General features: G+C 36.7%; 1 protein-coding gene across 3 annotated transcripts in view; it reads left to right on the forward strand.

Moving 5' to 3' along the window:
• The window catches only part of UBR5 (ubiquitin protein ligase E3 component n-recognin 5), a 101,304-nt gene that overhangs the window by 26,604 nt on the left and 50,989 nt on the right, over positions 1-23,711 (forward strand). For 2 of the 3 annotated variants that reach the window (XM_024756546.1, XM_024756548.1), the window contains exons 12-24: positions 845-962; positions 4,120-4,304; positions 7,423-7,532; positions 8,370-8,482; positions 9,498-9,641; positions 9,729-9,840; positions 10,088-10,242; positions 10,501-10,698; positions 15,517-15,727; positions 16,666-16,792; positions 20,741-20,892; positions 21,331-21,426; positions 21,792-21,915. In XM_024756546.1, the coding sequence (XP_024612314.1) occupies positions 845-962; positions 4,120-4,304; positions 7,423-7,532; positions 8,370-8,482; positions 9,498-9,641; positions 9,729-9,840; positions 10,088-10,242; positions 10,501-10,698; positions 15,517-15,727; positions 16,666-16,792; positions 20,741-20,892; positions 21,331-21,426; positions 21,792-21,915 (1,845 nt within the window). The remainder of the gene's footprint in view (positions 1-844; positions 963-4,119; positions 4,305-7,422; positions 7,533-8,369; positions 8,483-9,497; positions 9,642-9,728; positions 9,841-10,087; positions 10,243-10,500; positions 10,699-15,516; positions 15,728-16,665; positions 16,793-20,740; positions 20,893-21,330; positions 21,427-21,791; positions 21,916-23,711) is intronic. The other variant, XM_024756547.1, reaches the window with a different exon arrangement.

Genomic DNA, 23,711 nt, shown 5'->3' on the forward strand with positions numbered 1-23,711 from the left:
TATATATATAAAAAATGTAATATAATAACTGAATCACTTTGGTGTACACCAGAAGCTAACACATCATTGTAAATCAACTATACTTCAATTTTAAAAAAAAAGCTAATGCTTTATAGAGAGGGAAATTTTCACTTCGGAGCAAAGTAACATTGGAAAAAACCCTTAAGATAAAGAAAAGCTTATAAAAATAATACATACTTAGTGACTATAATTATGAAATTTTTAAAAGGTATAAAGTAGAAACAAAACTCACCTATAATCCTACAACCGGAATGTAACTACTATTAACATTTTGGGAGTATTTTATTAATCTTTTTTTTTCCTATATATAAACGTGTACTTTGCTTTTACTTAATTAGAAACTTAGAGTGTTTTTCATACTTTTTTCATTTAACAGCGACATAAAATATAATTTTAAAGGTTATTAAAGTATGTCATTGTATGAATATTCTGTGCCTCATTTAATTATTCCTTTAATGTTCGAAAGGGGCTTCAAATGTATTTTCTGTTGTGTTTTAGGGAATTATCAGCAACTTTGCATTGGCAGAAGTAATGTATAGGGGAATTTACTAATGAAACAGAATTATTTGGAAGTAAATATCAAATGATGAATTTCCTGTGACTTTTAATCCTAAATGTTTAATGAAAGTGGACCCAGTTATGTATTATAAACCTGTGATCAAATTATGATTATTAATAAGTTATACATGCTAATATTATACTGAGGCAAAAATATTAGAGAAGGAATATACAAGTAATACTTAAATATAATGTGTGTAATTTCAGATTTATATAATGGGCTTCTTCGCCGCTTATTTGTCCAATTTTTGCTTTTCCTTTTCAGGGGTGTAGTCCCTTTTAGTCAAAGGAAAAAAATGTTAGAGAAAGCTAGAGCAAAAAACAAAAAGCCCAAATCTAGTGCTGGTATTTCTTCAATGCCGAACATCACTGTTGGTACCCAGGTAAGTGGTTAGAATTAAGTCTGTCCTGAGACTTCTCTGGTGGTCTTCCTTGGGTAAGTCTCCACGCTCCCAATACAGGGGTCCCCAGATTTGATTCCTGGTCGGGGAACTAGATCCCACATGCATGCCCGCCACTGAGAGTTCATACGCTGCAACTAAGAAGTCCGCGTACCTCAACTAAGAAGTCCGCATACTGCAGGCAAAATAAATAAATACATATTAAAAAAAAAAAAAACGAATTAAGTCTGTCCTAAGGGACATTGTTGCTCATCAAAATCATTTCTTCCCTTGTAATTAATTCCCCTGTAGGCAGTTTTGTAAATGAATGTCATTTGAAGGACCTGGTTCCAGTAGTATGTATGTGCCACATCACTTTTTACTCAATAGCTGAGTAACAGATTCTGCCCTGATGTCAGTTGGTTTTCTTGTGGGACAGGAATCTCAGATTAGCCTGGTTTTAAGAATCATTTGGTACTTAAATGTAGAGTTTAAAAATGTAGAGTCTGGAGCCCCTTGCCTGAATTATTCTTTCAGTTGGTTGGTGGTAGGACGCAGGCTTCCTTATGTGTCACAAACATCCCAGATGATTCTTATGACCAAGCAGTTTGAAAGATACTGCTCTCTGGCGATATTGTCAGCATGAGGCAGGAGTCTTCGTCAAATCTTCGTGTTTCTACTAGTTTCTGAGATGGTTTTAGCCTCTTATATATATATCTTATGGAGTGTGATTTTCTAGTTCCCCAGTGGTTCTCAAAGTGTGGTCCAAGGATTCCTGCTGGCTTCTCAGCCCTTTCAGGGGATCTGAGAGTCCTTCTTTTTCCAGTTACCTATCTGTGTAAGGCTGAGTTGTCGTCATATACTTTAGCTAAAGTAACATATTACAGCAAATTGAATGCAGGAGCATACATGGGACTCCAGCTGTCTTCCATTAAATTAGACATTAAGAGATTTGCAAAAATGTAAACAATGCCACTTTTCTTGCTGATTTTTAAAAAAATGTAGTTATTTTTATAAATTATATTAACATGGGGTTTATTAATATTAAATATTTAAAATTTTCAGTTTTAATTACTAATACATAAAATACCAACTATATATGACCCACATAAAAGATTTGGGGATCCTTGGTAATATTTAACGGGGGGGGGACGGTCCTGAGACCAAAAGAGTGTGAACACTACCGTTATACTTCTAATTCATTAGATTCTGTTAGAAATTTATCTTCGGGTTAAAAGTTGACATTTATATTCATTATAGCAAGTGCTGCAATGAGTGTTTAAGGACTTTATAATCCCTAACGCTTAGACAAGTGTTGGGTTTTGTGATGTAACATGGCACTAATTTCCTCATCTAGCACTTTTTTTTCAATTCAGCTTCTCCTCGTCACTGTAAGGTGGTATCATGTTTACATTACCTGTGTCTTAAAAAGTAATCACTACTTTAGCTGTTACTTTTCTCCAAAACTCAGCTTATGTACTTCTTATTTTTGTTTGGGACTCCTATTTGCTTTGGTCCTATTCATGGTTGTCTTGTTCTGACTCCTTTGTTGGCCTTCCAAGTAGGAAGTTTTCAGCAATTACCCATTATTTTGAATATTGTTGTTTAGTCTTCATTATTTATATCAGTTGGTTTGGACAGATCTCTCTTTTCTAGGAGCTCCCTTTTTCTTATTCAGTTCACATACTGATTTCTCATGTTTTCAAAGTTCCTTATTTATTAGACTCACATATTAGCAGAATATCCTGGCAGATGCCTTATTAGCATGTAGGATGACATTACTATAGACAGGGAGGGTAGAAAAATCCTTTAAAGATGCACTGAAGAAAAGTTTTAAGCAATAGCTTGGCACTAAATTGGTGAAAAATAGCAGCATATTCCAATACTTTGGTATAGAATAAGATTTTGTTTTAAAGTGTAGAAAACTGGAGGTTTAAGACAGTCATGGCCACATAATGGGGAAATCGTTCATATGTTAACATCAGAAAGAATGGTCGATCAGTTAAGAGTTTGCAGCCGCACCTGCACTCACAGATCATAATTGTGGAGAGTAGTATGTTTAGCAGATATTCATTTCATGTCTTCTTATATGCTGGATATACACCTCCTTGTCTCTAAGGTGCATTTATTTTTATAAGAAGGTATTAATGGATAACTTCTAATATATCTTGCCACATTTCTTTGACAATTATAGCCTTCTTTCTTGTTGATCCTCTTTCAGTATTTAAGCTTTCACCAGTATTTTCCAAAAATTTATGGATGAAACCTCTCTTTAAGTCAACCTAAGCAGGACATACCCTTTTCAAGAAGTCGGCTCTTCTGAACTATTCATTTTATGCCACAGAGCTATATTTAGTGACACACAACTATTCTTTGACAGAACTCCTGCTCTGTGTCAGTATTTCCAGTTCCTGTACTTCTCAAATGTACCACCTTCTTAAGACTGTGTGACTTATATTTAATTATAAATTGACAAAAAACATGATTATCATATAGTCCACTGTCAAATATAACATAATCGTTAGTCACTGGATGACTGAACAGAAAGTAAGATTGGGCTACTTTAGAATCAAAAGAGATTTCCAGAAATAATGTTCATACCTCATTTAGAGTTACTGTTGGTGCATTTGGCAGTGTCACCTTAGAGGTTATTGGTTTTAGAGTATGACCTAGGGGTGCTCCATGGCAGTGAAGATTTATAGGTTATTCACTGCTGAACTCAGTTAACTTCTAACACTAATGTCTACATATTCTTTTTCTAATTTAAGAGAAAACTTATATTATTCAGTGAAAATTCTGGCTTGTAGGAAACAACAGTCTTCTGAGGGAAACAAGTATCAGTAGAGATGAAGTTATGGAGCCTATATATAGCATCATGAATTAAGGAAGAAAATAATTTCAAATTATAAGAAACAGATAAAAAAATGTAATTGTTTTGTTCACATTTCACTTTTTAAATAATAACCTTTTTAGTTTCTTCTCTGCTATTTCTCTTCTGTGTCCTTGTGGCAGAACGGTCAGGTTATTTGCTGCATGAAATTTTAAAGTTCATTTTTAGCAAATGTGCCAATTATTCCTGCTCCATAATTTGGGAACATGTAACTCCTCTAGTTTGTTTTAAAATTGTCATCTTGATGGTGATTTTTCTTTTGTTTGCTAGGTATGCCTAAGAAATAATCCTCTCTATCATGCTGGAGCAGTTGCATTTTCAATTAGTGCTGGGATTCCTAAAGTTGGTGTCTTAATGGAGTCAGTTTGGAATATGAATGATAGCTGTAGGTTTCAGCTTAGATCTCCTGAGAGCTTGAAAAGCATGGACAAAGCTAGCAAAACTACTGAAGCTAAGTAAGTACTATGTCCTAACTAATCTCGATTTAACATCAGTTTCTAGTTTGCTCTGTATGTGAAGGGGGGTAACCAAGGAGACTTAGAGGTGTACAGTGACTTAGACAAGTTAACGTGAGGGGGTCTTATTAAGATCCCCATGAATTTTCAAAGGAATTGGTAAAATTTACTGTTTGCAAATTGGTTAATATTTGTATATTATAGTTATTCTTAATGTTTGGTGGCCAGAATAGCAGTGTAGAGTTCTCTTTTGATGTCTTTGTTTTGTCATTAGAGTTCATCCTTGGAAGGTGTTGTATAGCAGTGATAATATGTTCAGCCATACTGTCTTAGGCAGACTTTTTCCTCCTCTCTCCATGTATAATCATCTTAATTTCTACCAAACATCTTGCCTGCATCTTGATCATTGAAAGGGTTTTACAGGTTAATGTGCTTGGGGAGGGAAATTCTATAAAGGATTTGTAAACTTTTGGGTTGGGGGGGATATGTGAACAGAAATACCACTGAATTGTGTATAACCCACATTCTGGGGCTGGCTTATTGTTTGGGAGCCAGGTACACAGATCTTAACAACTGTACTTTTAGAAGCATCTACTCATCTTTATGATTTGGTTGTTTGGTACATGATCTTAAACACTTTAGTAAAGTTTCAAAATTACTTTTTTTCTTAATGTTGTAAAAATACATGAGCATTGTAGAAACGTGGAAGAGTAATATAATATCACATTCCAGAAATAGCATTTTAAATATTTTGGTATACTATTTTCTTTTATTCTGAATTATACAAATATTGAAGAGAAATGATTGGGACTGTACTATACATATAGATTTTTTAAAGTTTTGAAATTTTTTGCTCAAATTAATGTAATGATTGTACAAGGATTACTGTTAAGTTTAAAGATATTCTTTTATAAACCAAAGCTACTGTAATTTATGCCTAATTAAGATTTTTTGCTTATTTTGTGCTTTGTGCTCTCTGTCTTGTTTTTATTTTTTAAATTTATTTATTTTTTTGTTTTAGAATATGTTTATTCAATTAAATGGATTTATAATACTTTATATTAAAGTGCAAGACACGGTGTGGATATTTTCCAAGCACATGAATTTCAGCTGGCACTAGATTTATAAGGAACCCGTGTAAGAGAAAAAGGTTTTTTAGAATCCTCTTCCTTATCTAGCCTGTATTAGCTGATCGAATTGAGCATTCTTAATAACAGACTCTAGACACTTGCTTTTTAAAGGCTTACTTCATTGCAGGCAAAGGCATAAGTGAAAATACCACATTGCCATCTCCCCTAAACTCCCACGTGTTATCCCAGTGTAGGTCATGCTCTTGGTCTGGGTGTTCAGCACGATGGTGGAGATGCTTGTTGATGGCTAGTGATACGTGACTTCTCTTAGGTCATAAGTTGATCCTTGCTTGGCAGCTCTCTTCCTTTGCTTCTTCAAAGGGAGAAACCAAAGTGTTGAGTAGGATGTGACATGCCATCTTTTTTTTTAAACATCTTTATTGGAGTATAATTGCTTTACAGTGGTGTGTTAGTTTCTGCTGTATAACAAAGTGAATCAGCTATACATATACATATATCCCCATATCCCCTCCCTCTTGTGTCTCCCTCCCACCCTCCCTATCCCACCCCTCTAGGTGGTCACAAGGCACCAAGCTGATCTCCCTGTGCTATGCAGCTGCTTCCCACTAGCTATCTATTTTACATTTGGTAGTGTATATGTGTCCATGCCACTCTCTCACTTTGTCACAGCTGACCCTTCCCCCTCCCCATATCCTCAAGTCCGATCTCTAGTAGGTCTGCGTCTTTATTCCCATCTTGCCCCTAGATTCTTCATGATCATTTTTTTTTCTTTTTTTAGATTCCATATATTGTCTTGTTTTTTCCCTCTACTTGCATTGATTGTTTTTATCCTAGAAATAAAAGTAGCAAAATACATTTTCATTGTTTATGTAAAGAGCATTTGAAATCTTTTTGATGTGCACAAACAGAAAACGAGATTAAAACAGGATGTGGTATTTATATCCTGTGATTTACTACGTTTTTCAGAACCTTCCTTGAAATTTGCCTTCTTTGTTAATAAACTTAGTAAAAGAGCTAAGTGAAATTAAATGTTAAGAAGATAATCATTTTCATGTCAGTAGACTCTTACAGTCATGGAAACGTGCTGACTTTAAGCGTGCTCATGATGAGTCAGTACTGGCTTGCTTCCACTGTCACAGGATTTGCAGAGCAGCCATGAGTGTTCATGTGTGCTTGTACTGAGAACTTTGCTAAGATGCTGGTAAAAATAACGCTGTTTTTCTATGGACTATTTCTAAACTCAGGTGAAATTCCTGGTGGGGTTAATAGCAGATGAGGGGGTTAAGATGATGGCCCTGATTATAATACATACCAGCATAATCTATATATAACACATTTCTGAGTAATACATGACTTTTCTCTCTAAAAATTGACTTCTGCCTTTTAATGAATAAAAATATATTTTTACCATCTGTAGAACATTATGTAGTTGCTATAGTTATCTTCTCGAGTATAACATTAATGAAATAACTCAAGGAAGAGGGATAGTTTATTAATACTATAATTTCTCATTTCAGTTATAGCAGGTGATTATTCTTGGACCATCTGGTGGTAAAGTTTTGTAAGCCATTGCAAGGAGAGTTCCTTCTTTGAACTCTAGGAAATTAATGATATAGTAGACTTTTTATTTATTTGCCTTTATCATCTTTTCAGTTAAATTGCAGTGTCCAAGTCAGGATTTACTGAAGTGTGAAACTTGCTTGCTCAAGAGGCTTTTGGTAAAGCTATATTGATAAATTGAGTGTAGCTTTTGTTGTTATTCCTAGATAAGGCTTATCTGAACCATTGTTCCATGTTGTTGATAGCTTCACATAGTATATTTCTTTCCTATTTTAAAACATTAAGAAAAATTTGAAGTATGCAATGTGTATCTTTTTCAGTTTGCATCCTAAAGAATAACAATTTTGTATAAGTTTTTACTATTTCATTCCCTAATGAGAATAAACTTGAGTCTTAAAAATAAGCCATTTGACAAGTTCCTAATGTCATTTTCCTAATTATAAGGAGAATCTTATTTCTAATTGCAGGCCTGAAAGTAAGCAGGAACCTGTGAAAACAGAAATGGGTCCTCCACCATCTCCAGCATCCACGTGTAGTGACGCATCCTCCATTGCCAGCAGTGCATCAATGCCGTATAGTAAGTTTTATGTGTAGTACACATTGGTCAAAGTAAGATCCCAGGCAGAGAGCTGTGTTCAGTTTGTGTCTGATTTGAGGCAACTCAGACCATTTCTAATATCTTTTAATATAAATTGTGTTCCTACTAGTTTAATTTTTTTCAACGTGCAGCTTTATTTAAATAGAAAAACAGTATTTACAGTGTTGAGTATGCTTGTTGTTTTTGCGAGTTATAATTTGCTGCAATATGTAAAGTGCATTGCAGTAATAGAAGGAAATAATTGCCCCTCTAGAATATCTGCCTGCCTTTGTTGGGACTGTTATTGTAGATTGGTTATGGCTTGGTCACAACTTTCGCTCAGAATTTGTAGAATTTAAAAACCTAGATTTACTACTGCACCTTGGATTTAGAGAGTTTTTTTTAAAAAAGCTTTCCAAAGTACATTTATTTTCTAGTTTTAATTGCTTTGTACTTGAGGAAATTGAAAGTTTTTAATAGTCATGTGCTAGTTTTAAGAACAGCCCAACAGATCCTCCTTTTTAAACATTGGTCCGATAGCCCTAATTTTGAGGGTCCAGAATAAGTTTAAAATTTTTAGATACTTCTTTGCAGTTGTTTATAGTAGTGTTAATATTGTTAGGCATTAACGAACATGGATATTTTTCACTATGAATTCATTTAAAGTGGAAGTTAGTTATGAAAGCTCAATTCATAAAGCAGTAGTTCATGAAATTTATTTAGATATCTAAGTTATGTATCCCTTTACAAATGATCTTTTTTCATATATTTAGATGAAATCTATAAAGTCTCTTTCACATTTTCTTTTTGGTACTTACCATTTTGTTGTTGTCTAAGAACGACGACGGTCCACCCCTGCCCCAAAAGAGGAGGAAAAGGTGAACGAAGAGCAGTGGTCTCTTCGGGAAGTCGTTTTTGTGGAAGATGTTAAGAATGTTCCTGTTGGCAAGGTTTGTTCAGAATGTCTAAGAATTAGTTACTCACTGAACTATAATGGTATTGGTTATCGAAGAACTTACGGTTGGTGAGTGCTCATCAGCCCTTTCCTCAAGGCTGCTTTATTTATCACCTCTAATGATCTCTTTAGTCCCATCCTTTAATCTGATGCACGTATCTCCTTTGTCCCTGACAGATGAACTGAAGATTATTATACCTCTCCTTGAGCATTTATGGTGATATTCTGCTTTTTTTAAAAAGTGTTATTTTGGAATAATTTTAGATTTACAGAAAAGTTGCTAAGAGATAACATTACTTTTTGATACAGTCCATTCTTTGGGACTTATACAGTTTTAATGGAGATGATCTTCCATAACATTTAAAAATCTTGCTACTGTCTTTAAGCTTCCACTTTCTCTTCCCTTCTTCCTGGAGAGGGTCTTGCCTCCTAAGAAACCAAGTGAGTAGAGTTCATCAGCTGGAATGCCGTTAATCTCACCTTTGTCCTTTCACATTCTTAAAAACAAAATGGGACTATAGCTGTAGAATACCTGCAAAGTAACTTTTCCTGATTGCTCTTTAGTTTGTGAAATGGGATGGTCTTTCATTTGGACTTAAAGGGCAGAGTAGATACATCATGTCCTGCAATTTACAAAGGCCTTTTGATTTCAAATAGAACGGTAGTTTACGGGCAGCTGTGTTTTTCTAAGACGATCACATTGGCTTAAAATCAAAAGCAGTAAGTAGCAGAGGTATGACTCAAGTGTTCTGGTTTCAAGTCCTGTGCTTGGCTTTCTGTGCATTGCTCACTCTACCTATGTTGTCTGTGGATAATCTGTCATGGAAGTAGATGTCAACAGTATATTTGGTGAGTGTGTTCAGGTTACTTTTACAACTTGACGATCATTGAAGAAACATACTCATAAGGAATTAAATGCCTTCAGTGTTAAATTGGTTCAATGACTCTAACTTGCATATTGATTTCATATGAGTTAGTGTTAACATTTATCGTATTTACCTGTATTCTAGGTGCTGAAAGTGGATGGAGCCTATGTTGCTGTAAAATTTCCAGGAACGTCCAGTAATACAAACTGTCAAAACAACTCTGGTTCAGATGCTGACCCTTCTTCTCTCCTCCAGGATTGTAGGTTACTTAGAATTGATGAACTGCAGGTAAGTGTAGAGGACTCACTCAGCAGGTGAATGTCGGGACCCTGAGTATGTTACAGATTTGAGAGCAAAATTCCTTTTGTCATGCAGGTTGTCAAAACTGGAGGAACACCAAAAGTTCCTGACTGTTTCCAAAGGACTCCTAAAAAGCTTTGTATACCTGAAAAAACAGAAATATTAGCAGTGAATGTGGATTCCAAAGGTAAAAGATTTTGTAACTTTGCTAACTGGCATACTCCATGTTCTATTAATACTTGTGCAGTAAATGGGAATGAGATAAAGTGGTTTGGCGCATTTGGCAGTTTTTGTCTCCTGTAACATTATGGAATGAAATGTATCTACATTTGAAATGTGGCTAGAGATGTAAAATTTGGTAGGTACTTACTAGAGTTCACTAAGGATGTGTAACTTTTTTTTTTTTTTTTTTTAACATTTATGTGTTTCTGAAGGTGTGCATGCTGTTTTGAAGACTGGAAATTGGGTACGGTACTGTATCTTTGATCTTGCTACAGGAAAAGCAGAACAGGAAAATAATTTCCCTACAAGCAGCATTGCTTTCCTTGGTCAGAATGAGAGGAATGTAGCCATCTTTACTGCTGGACAGGTATGGAGGCTTATTTTTGCTTTTGAAAATTTATATGACAACATTGGCATTTTTGTGATGCTTAGGGTTTGGCTCTAGTTTGCTTGTTATTAAACATTGAAGAATTTAGAATATTCAACATATTTTAATATTAAGTTTCTTATTTGGTCACTATTACAAACATAAAATCTAATTTGAAAATAAATACAACTATTTTAAAAATCAGACATAACATTTTTGATTGGGAGCCAAACTTTTTAATTTTCACCTCTATTATAGGAGTCTCCTATTATTCTTCGAGATGGAAATGGCACTATCTACCCCATGGCCAAAGATTGCATGGGAGGAATAAGGGATCCTGATTGGCTTGATCTTCCACCTATTAGTAGTCTTGGAATGGGTGTACATTCTTTAATAAATCTTCCTGCCAATTCAACAATCAAAAAGAAAGCTGCTATTATCATCATGGCTGTAGAGGTAATCTGACTTTTGAAACTACTTGGCATTTCAATTCAGAAGGCACTGCTGGAGTCTAGGGAAACAATCTTGAATAGATCATTCATTGCCGGTTCCCTATGGGAACTAATAGTCTATTAGGACAAGAGAGATGCATATACCATTGATTACAGTGTGATTTAAGCGTTTGAGTAAGGCATGCATAATGTTGTAGAAGTACAAAAGGGAGGGCTGTAAATCAAACTGTGACTGTAGAGGCTTCTCTGAGGAGGTGATACCTGGATATAGTTTTAAAGAATCAGATAGGGGTCTCCTAGACGCAGGATGAAGGTAGGAAGTGTTATCCCAGGCACAAAGAGCAGCCTTTGTGAATCTCAGAATGTACATGTTGGGAGAACATGTACATTCTTTTGATATAACTAGAAGGTAGGGCTTATACGGATCAATGAGTGGCAAGTGATAAGGTGGGAGAAAGGCACTGGGGTGCCCTGTGTGTTAACCTAAGGGGCCTGAGCATTCCCCTGAAAGCTAGGAGGAGAAGGATTTTAAGCTGGTATTTTTGTGTGTTTTTAAAGAAGATGAGCAGTGGATGGAGAACAGAAGTTTAGAGACCAGATAAAAAAGCTAATGTAATTATCCATGTTAGAAACAAAGTAAGCTTGAACTCTTTTTTTTTTTTTTTTTTTGTGGTACGCGGGCCTCTCACTGCTGTGGCCTCTCCCGCTGCAGAGCACAGGCTCCGGACACGCAGGCTCAGTGGCCATGGCTCACGGGCCCAGCCGCTCCGCGGCATGTGGGATATTCCTGGACCGGGGCACGAACCCGTGTCCCCTGCATCGGCAGGCAGACTCTCAACCACTGCGCCACCAGGGAAGCCGTAAGCTTGAACTCCTGGAAATAAGGAAGAGGGGATGGATTTAAGAGATCTTAAGGAAGTAGAAGCTCTAAAGCTTGGTGACAGGATGTCAGCAGTAAATGAAAGGAAGGGGTTGTAAAGCTTCTGATTTAGGTGTGGCTGATAGGGAAATGAAAAATGGGAGAAACTGGAAATTCTCTGGTGGTCCAGTGGTTGTGGCTCTGCGCTTCCACTGCAGGGGGCACGGGTTCGTTCAATCCCTGGTCGGGGAACTAGAATCCCGCATGCCATGCGGTGCAGCCAAAAAACCCCAGAAAAATAGGAAAAACAAATGGGATAAGGGGAAAGGATGAGTTTAGTTTTGAACATATTGTGGTTGAGGTGTTTGTATTTGTTAGATGTGGAGGCAACACCATTGGAAGTTATTGGAGCAATTTGAGCAGAGATTGACCTGATTTGCTTTACATTTTTAAAAGGTCATTGCTGACACGCTGAGAATACAAGGGCGATGGGTTGGAAGTAGGGAGGCCAGTTAGGAGGCTATTAAAAGAATTCAGGTGGAAGGTGATGTTGGCTTGACCCAGGAGGTGGAATAATAAGTGATTAGACTCTAGATATACTAGATACGTTTTAAAGTAGAGCCAACAGGATTTGCTTATGGCTAAATATAGGGTGTCAAATAGAGGAAGCAGAGGGCAAAAGGTTTTGAAGAGTGAAGTTGCTGTTTATCGAGATGAAGACTGTAGGATTGAAGCAGGTTCTGGGGGGTGAGATCAGGAGTTTAAGATTCTTATCAGATATCTAAGAGGAGATGTGAATAGAGAGTTAGATGTGTAAGTTGGAAGACCAGGAGAGAGGGGACGAAGCTGGAGAAATGTACTTAGGAGTTGTCAGTATATCTGTGATATTTAAAGGACTTATACTGAATGAGATTACTAAAGTCTTGGAGGAGAAAAAAGATCTAAGGCCTGAGCCATGAAAATAGTCTCAGCATTTAAATACCAGGAGATAAAAAGAAACCTGCATGAGAGACTGAGAAGGAATTGGAGGGAAACGAATGAGTGTTGTCTTGGAAGCTAAGCAAAGAGCATGTGTCAAGCAGGATGTGTTGTTCAGGTGTATCAGATGATGCCGTAGGACAGTAGGGCGTGTACTGAATACTGACTTCTGCGTTTGGCTCCATCTAGGTCATGGTTGACAGTGGGGATGCAGGCCTGATTTAGAGTGAGCTAAGGAGAAAATGGGAGTTGAGGAACTTAGACAACTCTTTTGAGGAATTTTTCTGTAAAAGATAGAAATGGAGCTTAGAATGGGAGCTTATTTACTCTCCGTTAGGTTGGAGGTGATAAGCAAACTTACTAGAACTGCATCTAAAATAATCTGAATCTAGGTGCTCCTGAAAGATACCCATGAGCTTTTGTTTAGAGGCACAGTGCTCATATTCTTAGTTTAGCTTTAATTGTTAACCTACTAGACTAGTGGTTCCAAACTGGTAGGGGTATGGGGTTGAAGGAGGTGGCCGTGGCCCGAATGTGGCCCCTAGAAATCGCCTTCACATCATTTAAAAATTCTTGATTGGTTGCCAGCATTCAAAAATCACAGGATTTGGGCTTCCCTGGTGGTGCAGTGGTTGAGAGCCCGCCTGCCGATGCAGGGGACACGGGTTCGTGCCCCGGTCCGGGAAGATCCCACATGCTGCGGAGCGGCTGGGCCCGTGAGCCATGGCCGCTGAGCTTGCGCATCCGGAGCCTGTGCTCCGCAATGGGAGAGGCCACAACAGCGAGAGGCCCGCGTACCGCAAAAAAAAAAAGAAAAAAAAAAAAAAGAAAAATCACAGGATTTGTATTTAAAACTCAGATTTTCAGGTGCTCTTAAAGAATTAGAAGATAATGGTGATATTGGGCCATTATAAAAAACATTAAGTCCTCTTAGAGGCTATATATACATGGTGTCTCCAGTTCATTGCAGTTCCCACTGTTTAAAATTTGTTGCTCTAAGTCCAAATGTTAGTCACCATTTATTTATTATACGGTTTGTGTTACCTTTCTTACAGCCAGCCTCCTCCACTCACTTATACTTTTGCATATGCTTCTGTAGGCATTTGATTCTATGACCCCTGCACTTTGTCAGCATCTCAAGGGTAAAGACAAAATGTGCCATCATCCCAAGGGTAGCGATAAAGTGTGCCATCATTTATCTTTCTAAATAGCCTTCGTTTACTAGGGCTTGGTGCACAGTAGACGTGCAAGAAATTTTTGCTGAACTCTCTGCTTTGTGTTATAAGAATAAGTGACAACATACAGTGATGCAGGATAAACATAGTAAGCGTGGTATTGATACTGTCAGTGTGAGAGCCCATGTACTGCCCAGCAGGTTGGAGATGAGAGCTCCCTGTAGAGTAGCTGCTTCAGCCAGATGACTGGCTGATTGCTTGAAAACATTCTATATATCACAGCAGTGTGCAGCAAAGTATCTTAATTTTCGTTATTTTTCAGTGTACTGCACTTTTCATTCTTTGGAGAGACTTTGACATATTCTCTCAACATATTGATTAGTGCATATTTGCCACTAGACTTTGGCACATTTAGTCTTATGTGGCCCACCTCATATTCTTGAACTGGAGCTTGCAATTTATGGGGTCACTTCAGGATCATCGTTCCACAGTCAGAATGGCTTATCTCACGTGTGTCAAGTACTGAAAACAATTTTTTAGCTGTATTTTCTTGTGCCCTTCTTCCCCCATTGTTACTTCCTCTCATCCTCATAAGGTTGGGGGAAGGGATGGGTTATCTAGGCAATTTGTGGAGAGCTGCCAAGTTCAAAAGCATCTCTCTTCTTTCCTTTGTATTCCCACGCATTCTTTTCCCACCTGCTTTCTTCCAGTTCTCAATTTTAGTTAAAATGAACAGATATGCTTGTTTTCCATAACTAATGCTTTACATTCAGTCGATTAAATATCCCATAACTATAGTTTACATTCTGAAAAAAGTACATTTGTACTCTTTGGTCTATTTATGCTGTGTCTTAAGTTTGTTTAGGCTGCTACAGACAGAGTGGCTTATAAACAACCGAAATTTACTTCTCATGATTAAGGAAGGTGGGAAGTTCAAGATCAAGGTGTGGGCAGATTCGGTGTCTGATGAGGGCCCTTTCACTGGTTCACAGATGACCATGTGTCCTCACACAGTGGAAAGGGAGAACTCTGGTCTCTTCAGCCCCCTTTAAGGGCAGTGATCACATTTATGAAGGCTCCACCCTCACCACCTAATGACTGTCCAGAGGCCCTACCTCCAAATACCATCCACTTTGGGGATTAGGCTTCAACATGAATGGGGGGGGGGGGAATATTCCATCCACAGCATGCTATTTCTCAGGTAGAAGATGATATATAAATACTTGATCATTACTACCATGTCTTTGACAATGAAGTACATTAGTTGTCACCTTTGGGGATTGTGTCTGTCGTTATTTCTGGGGGGAGTTGAAGATTTTGTCTTTCATGTACCATAGTGTGATGTAAATGTAACCTTAAAGAGCACAAGAGGTGAGAATAAGCTTGGAATAAAATGTATACCCTATGCTTAATTGGTTAACAATATTAATAGAGTTCTAATTTGATAGTTATATATGATGTAAATAAGGGTGCTGTATAAACTATGATCTATAGGTCCAGTCCAGTCACTCCCATTTATGCATTGTATATCTGGCTGCTTTCCTGCCACAGTTAGAGTTGAGTTAGTTGCAGAAGCTGAAGGTATTTATTGGTCCTTTACAGAAGGTTTACCCACTCTTCCATTCCTGTCAGTTGTATTCTGTGCTTAAGGATACCTTCAAGTTCAGCTTCTTTTGCCAGGCCACCTTAAATTGTCTCTGTGTATCTGCAGAGCTGATTATATTATTGTGTTGGCCATGTGAACTTTTTGACATGTGTAATGTGCTGTACAAATTCATTGAAGTTTTTTTCCTAATTTGTCTGAGCACAGAAACAAACGTTAATGCAGCACATCCTACGCTGTGACTATGAGGCCTGTCGACAATATCTTATGAATCTTGAGCAAGCGGTTGTTTTAGAGCAGAATCTACAGATGCTACAGACATTCATCAGCCACAGATGTGATGGAAATCGAAATATTTTGCATGCTTGTGTATCAGTTTGCTTTCCAACCAGCAATAAGGAAACTAAAGAAGAAGAGGGTGAGATTCAGAACTGTAACATGATCTTTAAGAGGAATTTTGGGCAATTTTGAAAATATAAAAATTATTAAAAGAAAATCACTGTAAAGAATTTGTATGTACTTTTACTTTGCTTTGTAAAATCTAGGAGTCTCAGAAGGTAAAAATGCCTGTTGGGATGAACATGTAACATGAATAAATAAAATTTTTATCACTGTGTTTCTGTTGCCTTAAATTCTAATTTCTCTGTTAAGTACAAACTGTATATATGATACTTAAGAGCTTTACTGATTTTATAATTGCAGGTGACTTTTATTACCGTGGGAATTATTTAGCAAGTTAAGTCAAATTATATTGAGGCAACTCGTATCCCAATTTTCAGAATGTAGAGGGAAAAATAACCTAGTGAGTTGTTAGATGTTTTTGGAAAAGTAAGCTTTTTGCCATAAAGTTTTTAATTGGCTAAGTGAAGGGGGAAACTGAAAACCTAAAGTGTAACTGTGTAATTCATAATGGTTTTCCTTATTTTGAATTCTGCAGATGATATTCTGGTAACTACGTTTTTGAACAGTGGTTTGCAAGTTTCTGACCTTTATCTCGTTATCGTTGACTGACTAAAGGATTATAAGTAGTGTATAAATTAAGATTGAGGTACCGATATGTAGGCCTTTTCTTCCTTGGTAGTGAAAGCTAAATTTCAGCCTACTTGTGAATAACCTTATTTTTTATCTTTGGGGGTTTAAAAGTAAGGCAGAATAAGGAAATAATTCACATTAAAGGTCATAGTTTAATCTAGCTTAAGTGTTGCTCTAAGGAGGGAAAATTAAGCTGTTATCACTAGTATGTGAATTAGAATACTAAAACACTTAGCAGTTAGCATTTAATGACCTGTACATACTTCATCTCTTAGTTATTTTTGAAGTTTAAATTGATCCTAATTTTTTTCTCTTATGTTTCAGAAGCAGAGCGCTCTGAAAGAAATACATTTGCAGAAAGGCTTTCTGCTGTTGAGGCCATCGCAAATGCAATATCAGTTGTTTCAAGTAATGGCCCAGGTAATCGGGCTGGATCATCAAGTAGCCGAAGGTAATGTGATTTTTACCAGGAAAGTTTAATTGGTGGAAACATAATCCAAGTACAGAAAGAAGTGTATCTCTTTCCTATCATATGCATGAATTGGTGGGTCCTTTTGTTTTGTTTTTGTTCCTCCCAATATCAGCCTGGGAAAAATACCTGACAATATCTAGTTAGAGTTTAGGTGTAAAACAGTAGGACCTAGGATCCTTCAAAAACTTGAGGTAATTTAGACAAGTAGTTCAAACTTGATTCTTTGAATGTGTTTTAAACTCATCATTCATGTTTCCTAGGAAGTTATTTTCTTTAGTTGGAGAACAAGTAATATAATAATTGAGAGAACCTCAATCTTTTATTTTCAGATTGTTTACTTAGCTCAGTTTCTCAGATGTCCTAAAGATCTGGGAAGAAATGAAAGGCTGATGTATATTGTGAATGTTTGGTATTTTAAATTTTCAGGCTTTCTGAGTTGTGAGATGGACACTTTATAACACATTAAAAATTACTAGATGTTCGAATAGATGAAGACTATAAAGAATTCAGGATACAGCTGTTTGTAGTTTTTTTTTTTCCCCTGAAGGAAAACACATTTATATTAGACATGAGAGCCAAAATTCTTGGATACTTCACAAATCATTAATGGAAGCACTGCTCACTGTGCTAATGTGATAGGTTGTAAAGTCTACTTAAAACGAAGACACTCTTTTGCTTATTTTCTGTTCTATATTCAACTTTCCCTTTAAAAATGATTCTTCTAAAATTGGTTCCAACTTGATAGCTTCCCAGGTTCAAAAACATCCTGAAGTGAGGTTTATCAAAAACTAGTTATGGGTGACCAAATTATAATTTAAAATAGTACAGAAACATTATGTAGACTATGCAAAATGGAAATTATCATTTGTTTAGGACTACACTAGGCAAAATGTTTGGTCTAAACTGGAAAGCAACTTAAATTCTTCATGAAGAAATTAGTGTCTGAATTATTTCAGGTATTTCATTTCCTCAGGGAAAATACAGGTGCAAATCAAGTTGGACTCTGATATGGTTGGTCCAATGCCAGTGCTGCCATCTTTTTTTCATGTAAGGATTATTTTGAAGGCAAAGACTAAAAGGAGCTTCAAGAGTGGGTGATGTGTTGCTCACAGAAATAATTTGCAGAGTAAGCTCCTTTGAGGCATTTGCCGAAGATTTCACTGCAGTGCTCTTAACCAGTTCAAACTCAGGGCTGCCGGTTGAACAGATGAAAGCACAGGAGTCTTATTATCCACGCCGGGCAGTAGGAAGTCCACAGACTCTGCTTCATTGAAGTGAAACCCTCCTCTAGCCTACAATGGATTTTCTAGGCGATACCCCTTGATGAGTATGCAGGCTGGGATTCATGAGCTGTAAGCTCAAAACTGATGCAATTTCAATATTGAATGGAGTACTGTTAAATGCCTTCAGATGATGATTTGACTCAGAAGTTTTGTTATGTGACTCAATAGTGCCTGAGTACAAAGGGCAGATTTAGTGGAAAGCTTGATTGATGCATCTGATTGCAGGTGTATGTACTCTAGAGATTATTAATCTGGAAGACACATGACCTTCGCTTTTTTGTCACAGTGGTATGTTTGAACATGACTGGATTCTAAGGCTTCTGTAGCATGGATATAACGTGCTTACAAAGAGGAAATTACATCAACCTTGAATTCTTCCATATTGTCAGAAAATACGATGACTCCAGGCAAGCCTATACGAAGAAATGTCAAAACTCTGAATCTTAGCAGCCAAGGTGGTATCTCCTCAGTATTGTCCTCAGCCACTGAGGATACAGGTGAATCTTCATGAATTGTGTACAACATCTTGAAGAATAATTTTCTTTTTTTTGTTTTTTTTTGTTTTTTGTTTTGAAAGAATCTGTATGAGGAGCTGGGCATTGTACTTAAAAATGTTCCCAAGACCTAATGAAGAAGAGAGGTAGAGGACAATTTTTTTAAATGACAAGGAATGACCCCCTCATATAATATTGAATTGACTACATCACAACAACAAAGTTGGGAGTTTGCAAGTTCAAGATGAGACTATGGTCTCAATTTATCTTCATTTATTCTTAATGTGCTCTAGGCTAGAGGTTGGAGAATAGCCCATATATGTTTTGTTTGGCCTGTGCAATGTTAAAATTTTTTTTTTTCTTTAAAATTCGAATGCCTTTAGATGAGCATGTATGCCTCTAGTTTGCCATGACCCCCTACTTCTTACACCTGACTGCCCTTTCCTCAGTTTATTTTACTTTCCAGGCCCAGTAGGCATTGTGTTTGCGACCCTGGTGTAAGCATTCTTCTTGATAAGCCCAAAACATGCATTTATTTTCAGGTTATTTGCAGTGCCTCCCAATTACCGCTGATTTTTTTCTCTCTGTGTGTTTTGGGTAAGACACATGAGGATACCAAGTGTCTGTGTTGAGCTTATTTAAAATTGTGTAGGAGCATCACAGTGTGAAGTCACCCGGGTGTGTGCTGTTACTGGTAAGGAGCCTGCCATGCTCTTTGGGTGATATCTTGGACAGGGACGTGACCTTGACTGAAAGAATCATAATCACTGTTCCCTGCTCCCTTCCATATTATAAAAACTCTTGAACTCAGATTTCTAAATTGGGAGAGAGAAGACACCAGTACCAGAAAAGAGTTAACTATAGCTATTTTTTAATAGTGCATACTATAATAGCTAGTATATTTTTTGAGACATTAAGATTTACTTTGCAGAATCTTCCAAAAAATGTTTCTCTTCCCCAAGGTACATCATCATACACAAGCCTTATAAAATAGATGGGTTCCTGAAAGTAGCTTCTAAATGCATTTTTAAAAAAGTTTACTCATAAAACTGAAAATGTATTGCTATGGAAAAACACACTTACCCTCGGATTAAATAATAATTAGAGATTCAAACATTAATACAAATATTTCTGAATTACTTATTTGCAGACATATAATGCTCACCTGGTAAGGTGTTAGGTTTTTCACATCAGAAATGTCATGTCTTTGGGATTAAATCTGCCTGGGAGAAAGCAGTCCCTTATGTGTTGCCTGGCCCTTAAAATTGAATTCTTACTCTTTATTCATTTAGAAGCTTTATTCATTTAGAAGCTCTAAAATTGTGGCCAAGTGAAAGGCTTTGCCTTATGTGCTCTCTCTTAATTGCTGCTAGTTTTTAATGTGTGAATTTTGCAGCCTTTGTAAGCTTTTATTCAGAGGTATAGATTTTTGTACAGGTAGTTTACTAGTTCCCCTAATGAGGTCTGTGTTTGTGATTATTTCTTTATCTTTTTAGCGATGTGCACACCTGTATAGCAGGAGAAAAAAAAATCACGCCCAGATAATTAATCTAACAACACATTTTACAAGCTCCAGTTTCATTCATTAATTTCCTTGGGATGAAGTTGTACTGTTAAAAAAACTTTTTTGTATAAAAAATAAACCTAAATTGATCTTTGTTTGAAAACTACTTACTGTGTGGATATTAGTTCCATTGCTTTTGAGAGCACAGAAAAGGGGTTTAGTGGGCTAACAGTATTGGTTTTGTGCTAATCAGTATGTTTTGCTAATGTCTACTATTGAACTTAATTCTTACTGATGATAAACAGGGGACAGAATTTTTTTTTGTTTTAATGTTCAGCTGTTCATTTATCTTAACTGTATGAAAGATTATTTCCTAATCTTAACTTCACTGCAACTTTTGTTCCCGGTGCTTAAGTTTCTGTGGGAGCTTAATATAGTGGTTTTAGTGCTGAACTGGGTACTAGGATCCCCCAGTTCCATTTCTATCCCTTGCTGACTTATTCTGTGATTCCAGAATTGGCATTTGTACTTCACTTTCCTGCCTGGAGTATTTGCTTGTAGAACAAACTTTCACCTCAGATGAGAAGTTCTGTGCACCTTATCCTTACACTTAGACGTGGTAGTGATTTTGTCCATGTTCTTCTAGTTTGAGATTACGGGAAATGATGAGACGTTCATTGAGAGCGGCTGGTTTGGGTAGACATGAAGCTGGAGCTTCATCCAGTGACCACCAAGATCCAGTTTCACCCCCCATAGCTCCCCCTAGTTGGGTTCCTGACCCTCCTGCAATGGATCCTGGTAAGATCTGTTATTTTATTCAGTGTTTAACAAAAAGACAGGGTCGTGAAAGAAAAGAAATAAACATTTCAGTGGGATATTTAGAAATCTGAAATTGTTAAAATTAGCATAATGAGTATTATAACTAGCTTACATAGATTTGGTTTAAGATGTTTGTAACTTAAAAATTAAAATTCTAGAAAGTCTTGTTAGATATCCCTCTTCTACTGAAATACATATTTCTATACTGGTAAGAAGCTAGCTAATAATATATCAAGATAAGTTAATAGTTTGCCTAGTGGATTCCTTCTATTATAGTTTGGAAAAGAAGCATCCACTTAAGCCTCTGTCCGATTTGACCTTTGGCTTGCAGAGAAAAGCCTTAAGGCCAGTTAAAAGAACATGTTAGGGATATGTTGCCTATAATGATGTACATCCTGCTGTTCTGTTTACTGAAAGATGGTGACATTGATTTTATCCTGGCCCCTGCTGTGGGATCTCTTACCACAGCAGCGACTGGCACCGGTCAAGGACCAAGCACCTCCACCATTCCAGGTGAGAATCTCTACTATTTTATCTACCTAGGCATTTGGAAGATAAAACTAAACACTTTGTATATAGTGTTTATTTTACAGTTTATCTCAAGGAGACTTCTTGGCTTGAAAAATATCTAATTCTGTGACTTATCTTCTGTATATCAGTGAAGTTGTGGTGGTGTGTATGTGCATATATTTCATCAGTTGAGATTTATAAAATGTGTTAATGTGTTTAAATTCTCTGTAATGAAGTTATTAATTTGTTACCAATACTCAAATATTTTTCTGGTGGTTTATTTGATAGATACTTGGTATATTATTCTAGAACAGTCTTTCACTCTGTTTTGAACATTTTTGTTACCAAGTGGATCTGCTTAATTACAGGTCCTTCCACAGAGCCATCTGTAGTAGAATCCAAGGATCGAAAGGCCAACGCTCATTTTATATTAAAATTGTTATGTGACAGTGTTGTTCTACAGCCCTATCTACGAGAACTTCTCTCTGCCAAGTAAGAAGTTTAATATACTTTTGATATGAAGATTTAGCTTTACTCCTTTTACTGTTAAGTTGATCTTGCAACATATGGAACAACAATTATCTTAATTGAATTTAAAATTTATCAGAATCTAGCATTGTATTTTCCGTGTTACTAAGTAAGCTCTCTCTAGTGAAAGAGGCCTTCTCGATATAATACAGGGTACACTAAATGAATAGTTTGATTTTATGTTAGCTTGATGAGGGTGTATATTTATATGTTAAAAAGATCACAGTATAGTTGCTCTCAAATGTTGAATCCATAAATTAGTTATATCACTGTCACCTGGAGAACTTTAAAAATTATACACATTCTTCCCCAAGCTCTACACTAGAAGTATAACTCAGCAGGTCTGAAATGGGGCCTGGAATCTGTATTGTGAAAATCCAAGGATGATTCTTATGGTTTCTTTGGAAATCTTGGCTTACAGAATCATCATGAGATCATACAGAGCTTTTGATAAGTATTCTGTTGTAAGTGCTCATTAACCGTTAATAGGTTACATCTCTACCTGCAACTCGATTGTTTATCTTCCTTTACAAACTCATAATGATGAGTGTTTTTATAATAGTTATTAATCAGTGTCAAGCTCTGCTTGCATTAACTCTTATTCTAGATATAACTGTCTAGAGTAGATAATATTATCTCCACTTTACATTTGCAGCAGTGGGCTTAGAGGTTAATTAACTTGCCCAGGCTCACAAAACTATTGAGTGGCATAGCTGGAATTCCAGCCCTAGTATGTGTCTTTATTACAGAACTGGGACTCCCAGCCTTGACCCTTATGTCACCTTCCCTATTTAGTATAAGAAGGTGTTATGAGTTTTTTTATCTTTGAGGGCGAGGGAGTTTTCATGTTTAAGTCTTACTGCCCTTTGGATGAAAATGACCAAATTTTTGAAATTATGATTTAATGAAGGCTGCCCCACACTAGTAAAATAAGTCATTGGATTATAAACAGAGTTATTATGACAGAAGCATCTTAATAATTTATTAGTGGTTTGAGGCATAGATAAAAATGGTTTATATATGGATACATACAGTATATCTTTCTGTTTCTATGTTCTCAGTTGTCATCTTTTTGCATTTATGGTGTTTTTAATCATATTACCTTTGTATAATTTCCTCGTGGTGGTGTCTAAAAAGTTATTTTATGTTCTTATTCCCTTTCTCTTTGTTGTTAATTCATTTTATATTTCTACAATTCATTTCTATTTCACTAGTGCTTTATTTTAGTACCCTCACAGTGGTTGACTTTTTCCTCCTTTATCTAAAAAACATATAAAATATCTGGAAAACACCCAGTATGCCACTGTATTCATAAGCTGATGTTACTAGGAGAGGCAGTGTTCTTTTGTTTTGCTCTACGCGGGCCTCTCACTGTTGTGGCCTCTCCCGTTGCGGAGCACAGGCTCAGCAGCCATGGCTCACGGGCCCAGCCACTCCACGGCATGTGGGATCTTCCCGGACCGGGGCACGAACCCGTGTCCCCTGCATCGGCAGGCAGACTCTAAACCACTGCGCCACCAGGGAAGCCCAGAGGCAGTGTTCTTTTGCCTGACTTTTAGGTGATAAGTATAGAGATGATCAAACTGGCCCTTTTTGCTTTTTTATACTACAGATACAGGAGAATTTCCTAGAGTTGCTAACACAGTTTCCTAAGTGATGTATCTGGGAATTATTTACCATGGAGATGACTCAGTAAGAAAAGGGTTTTTTCTTCTTTTTTTATTGAAGTATAATTGACTTATTATGTTAGTTTCAGGTGT

This window comes from Neophocaena asiaeorientalis, unplaced genomic scaffold (genome assembly GCF_003031525.2).
Source record: "Neophocaena asiaeorientalis asiaeorientalis breed wild unplaced genomic scaffold, Neophocaena_asiaeorientalis_V1.1 scaffold29, whole genome shotgun sequence".
Taxonomy (NCBI): Eukaryota; Metazoa; Chordata; class Mammalia; order Artiodactyla; family Phocoenidae; genus Neophocaena; species Neophocaena asiaeorientalis.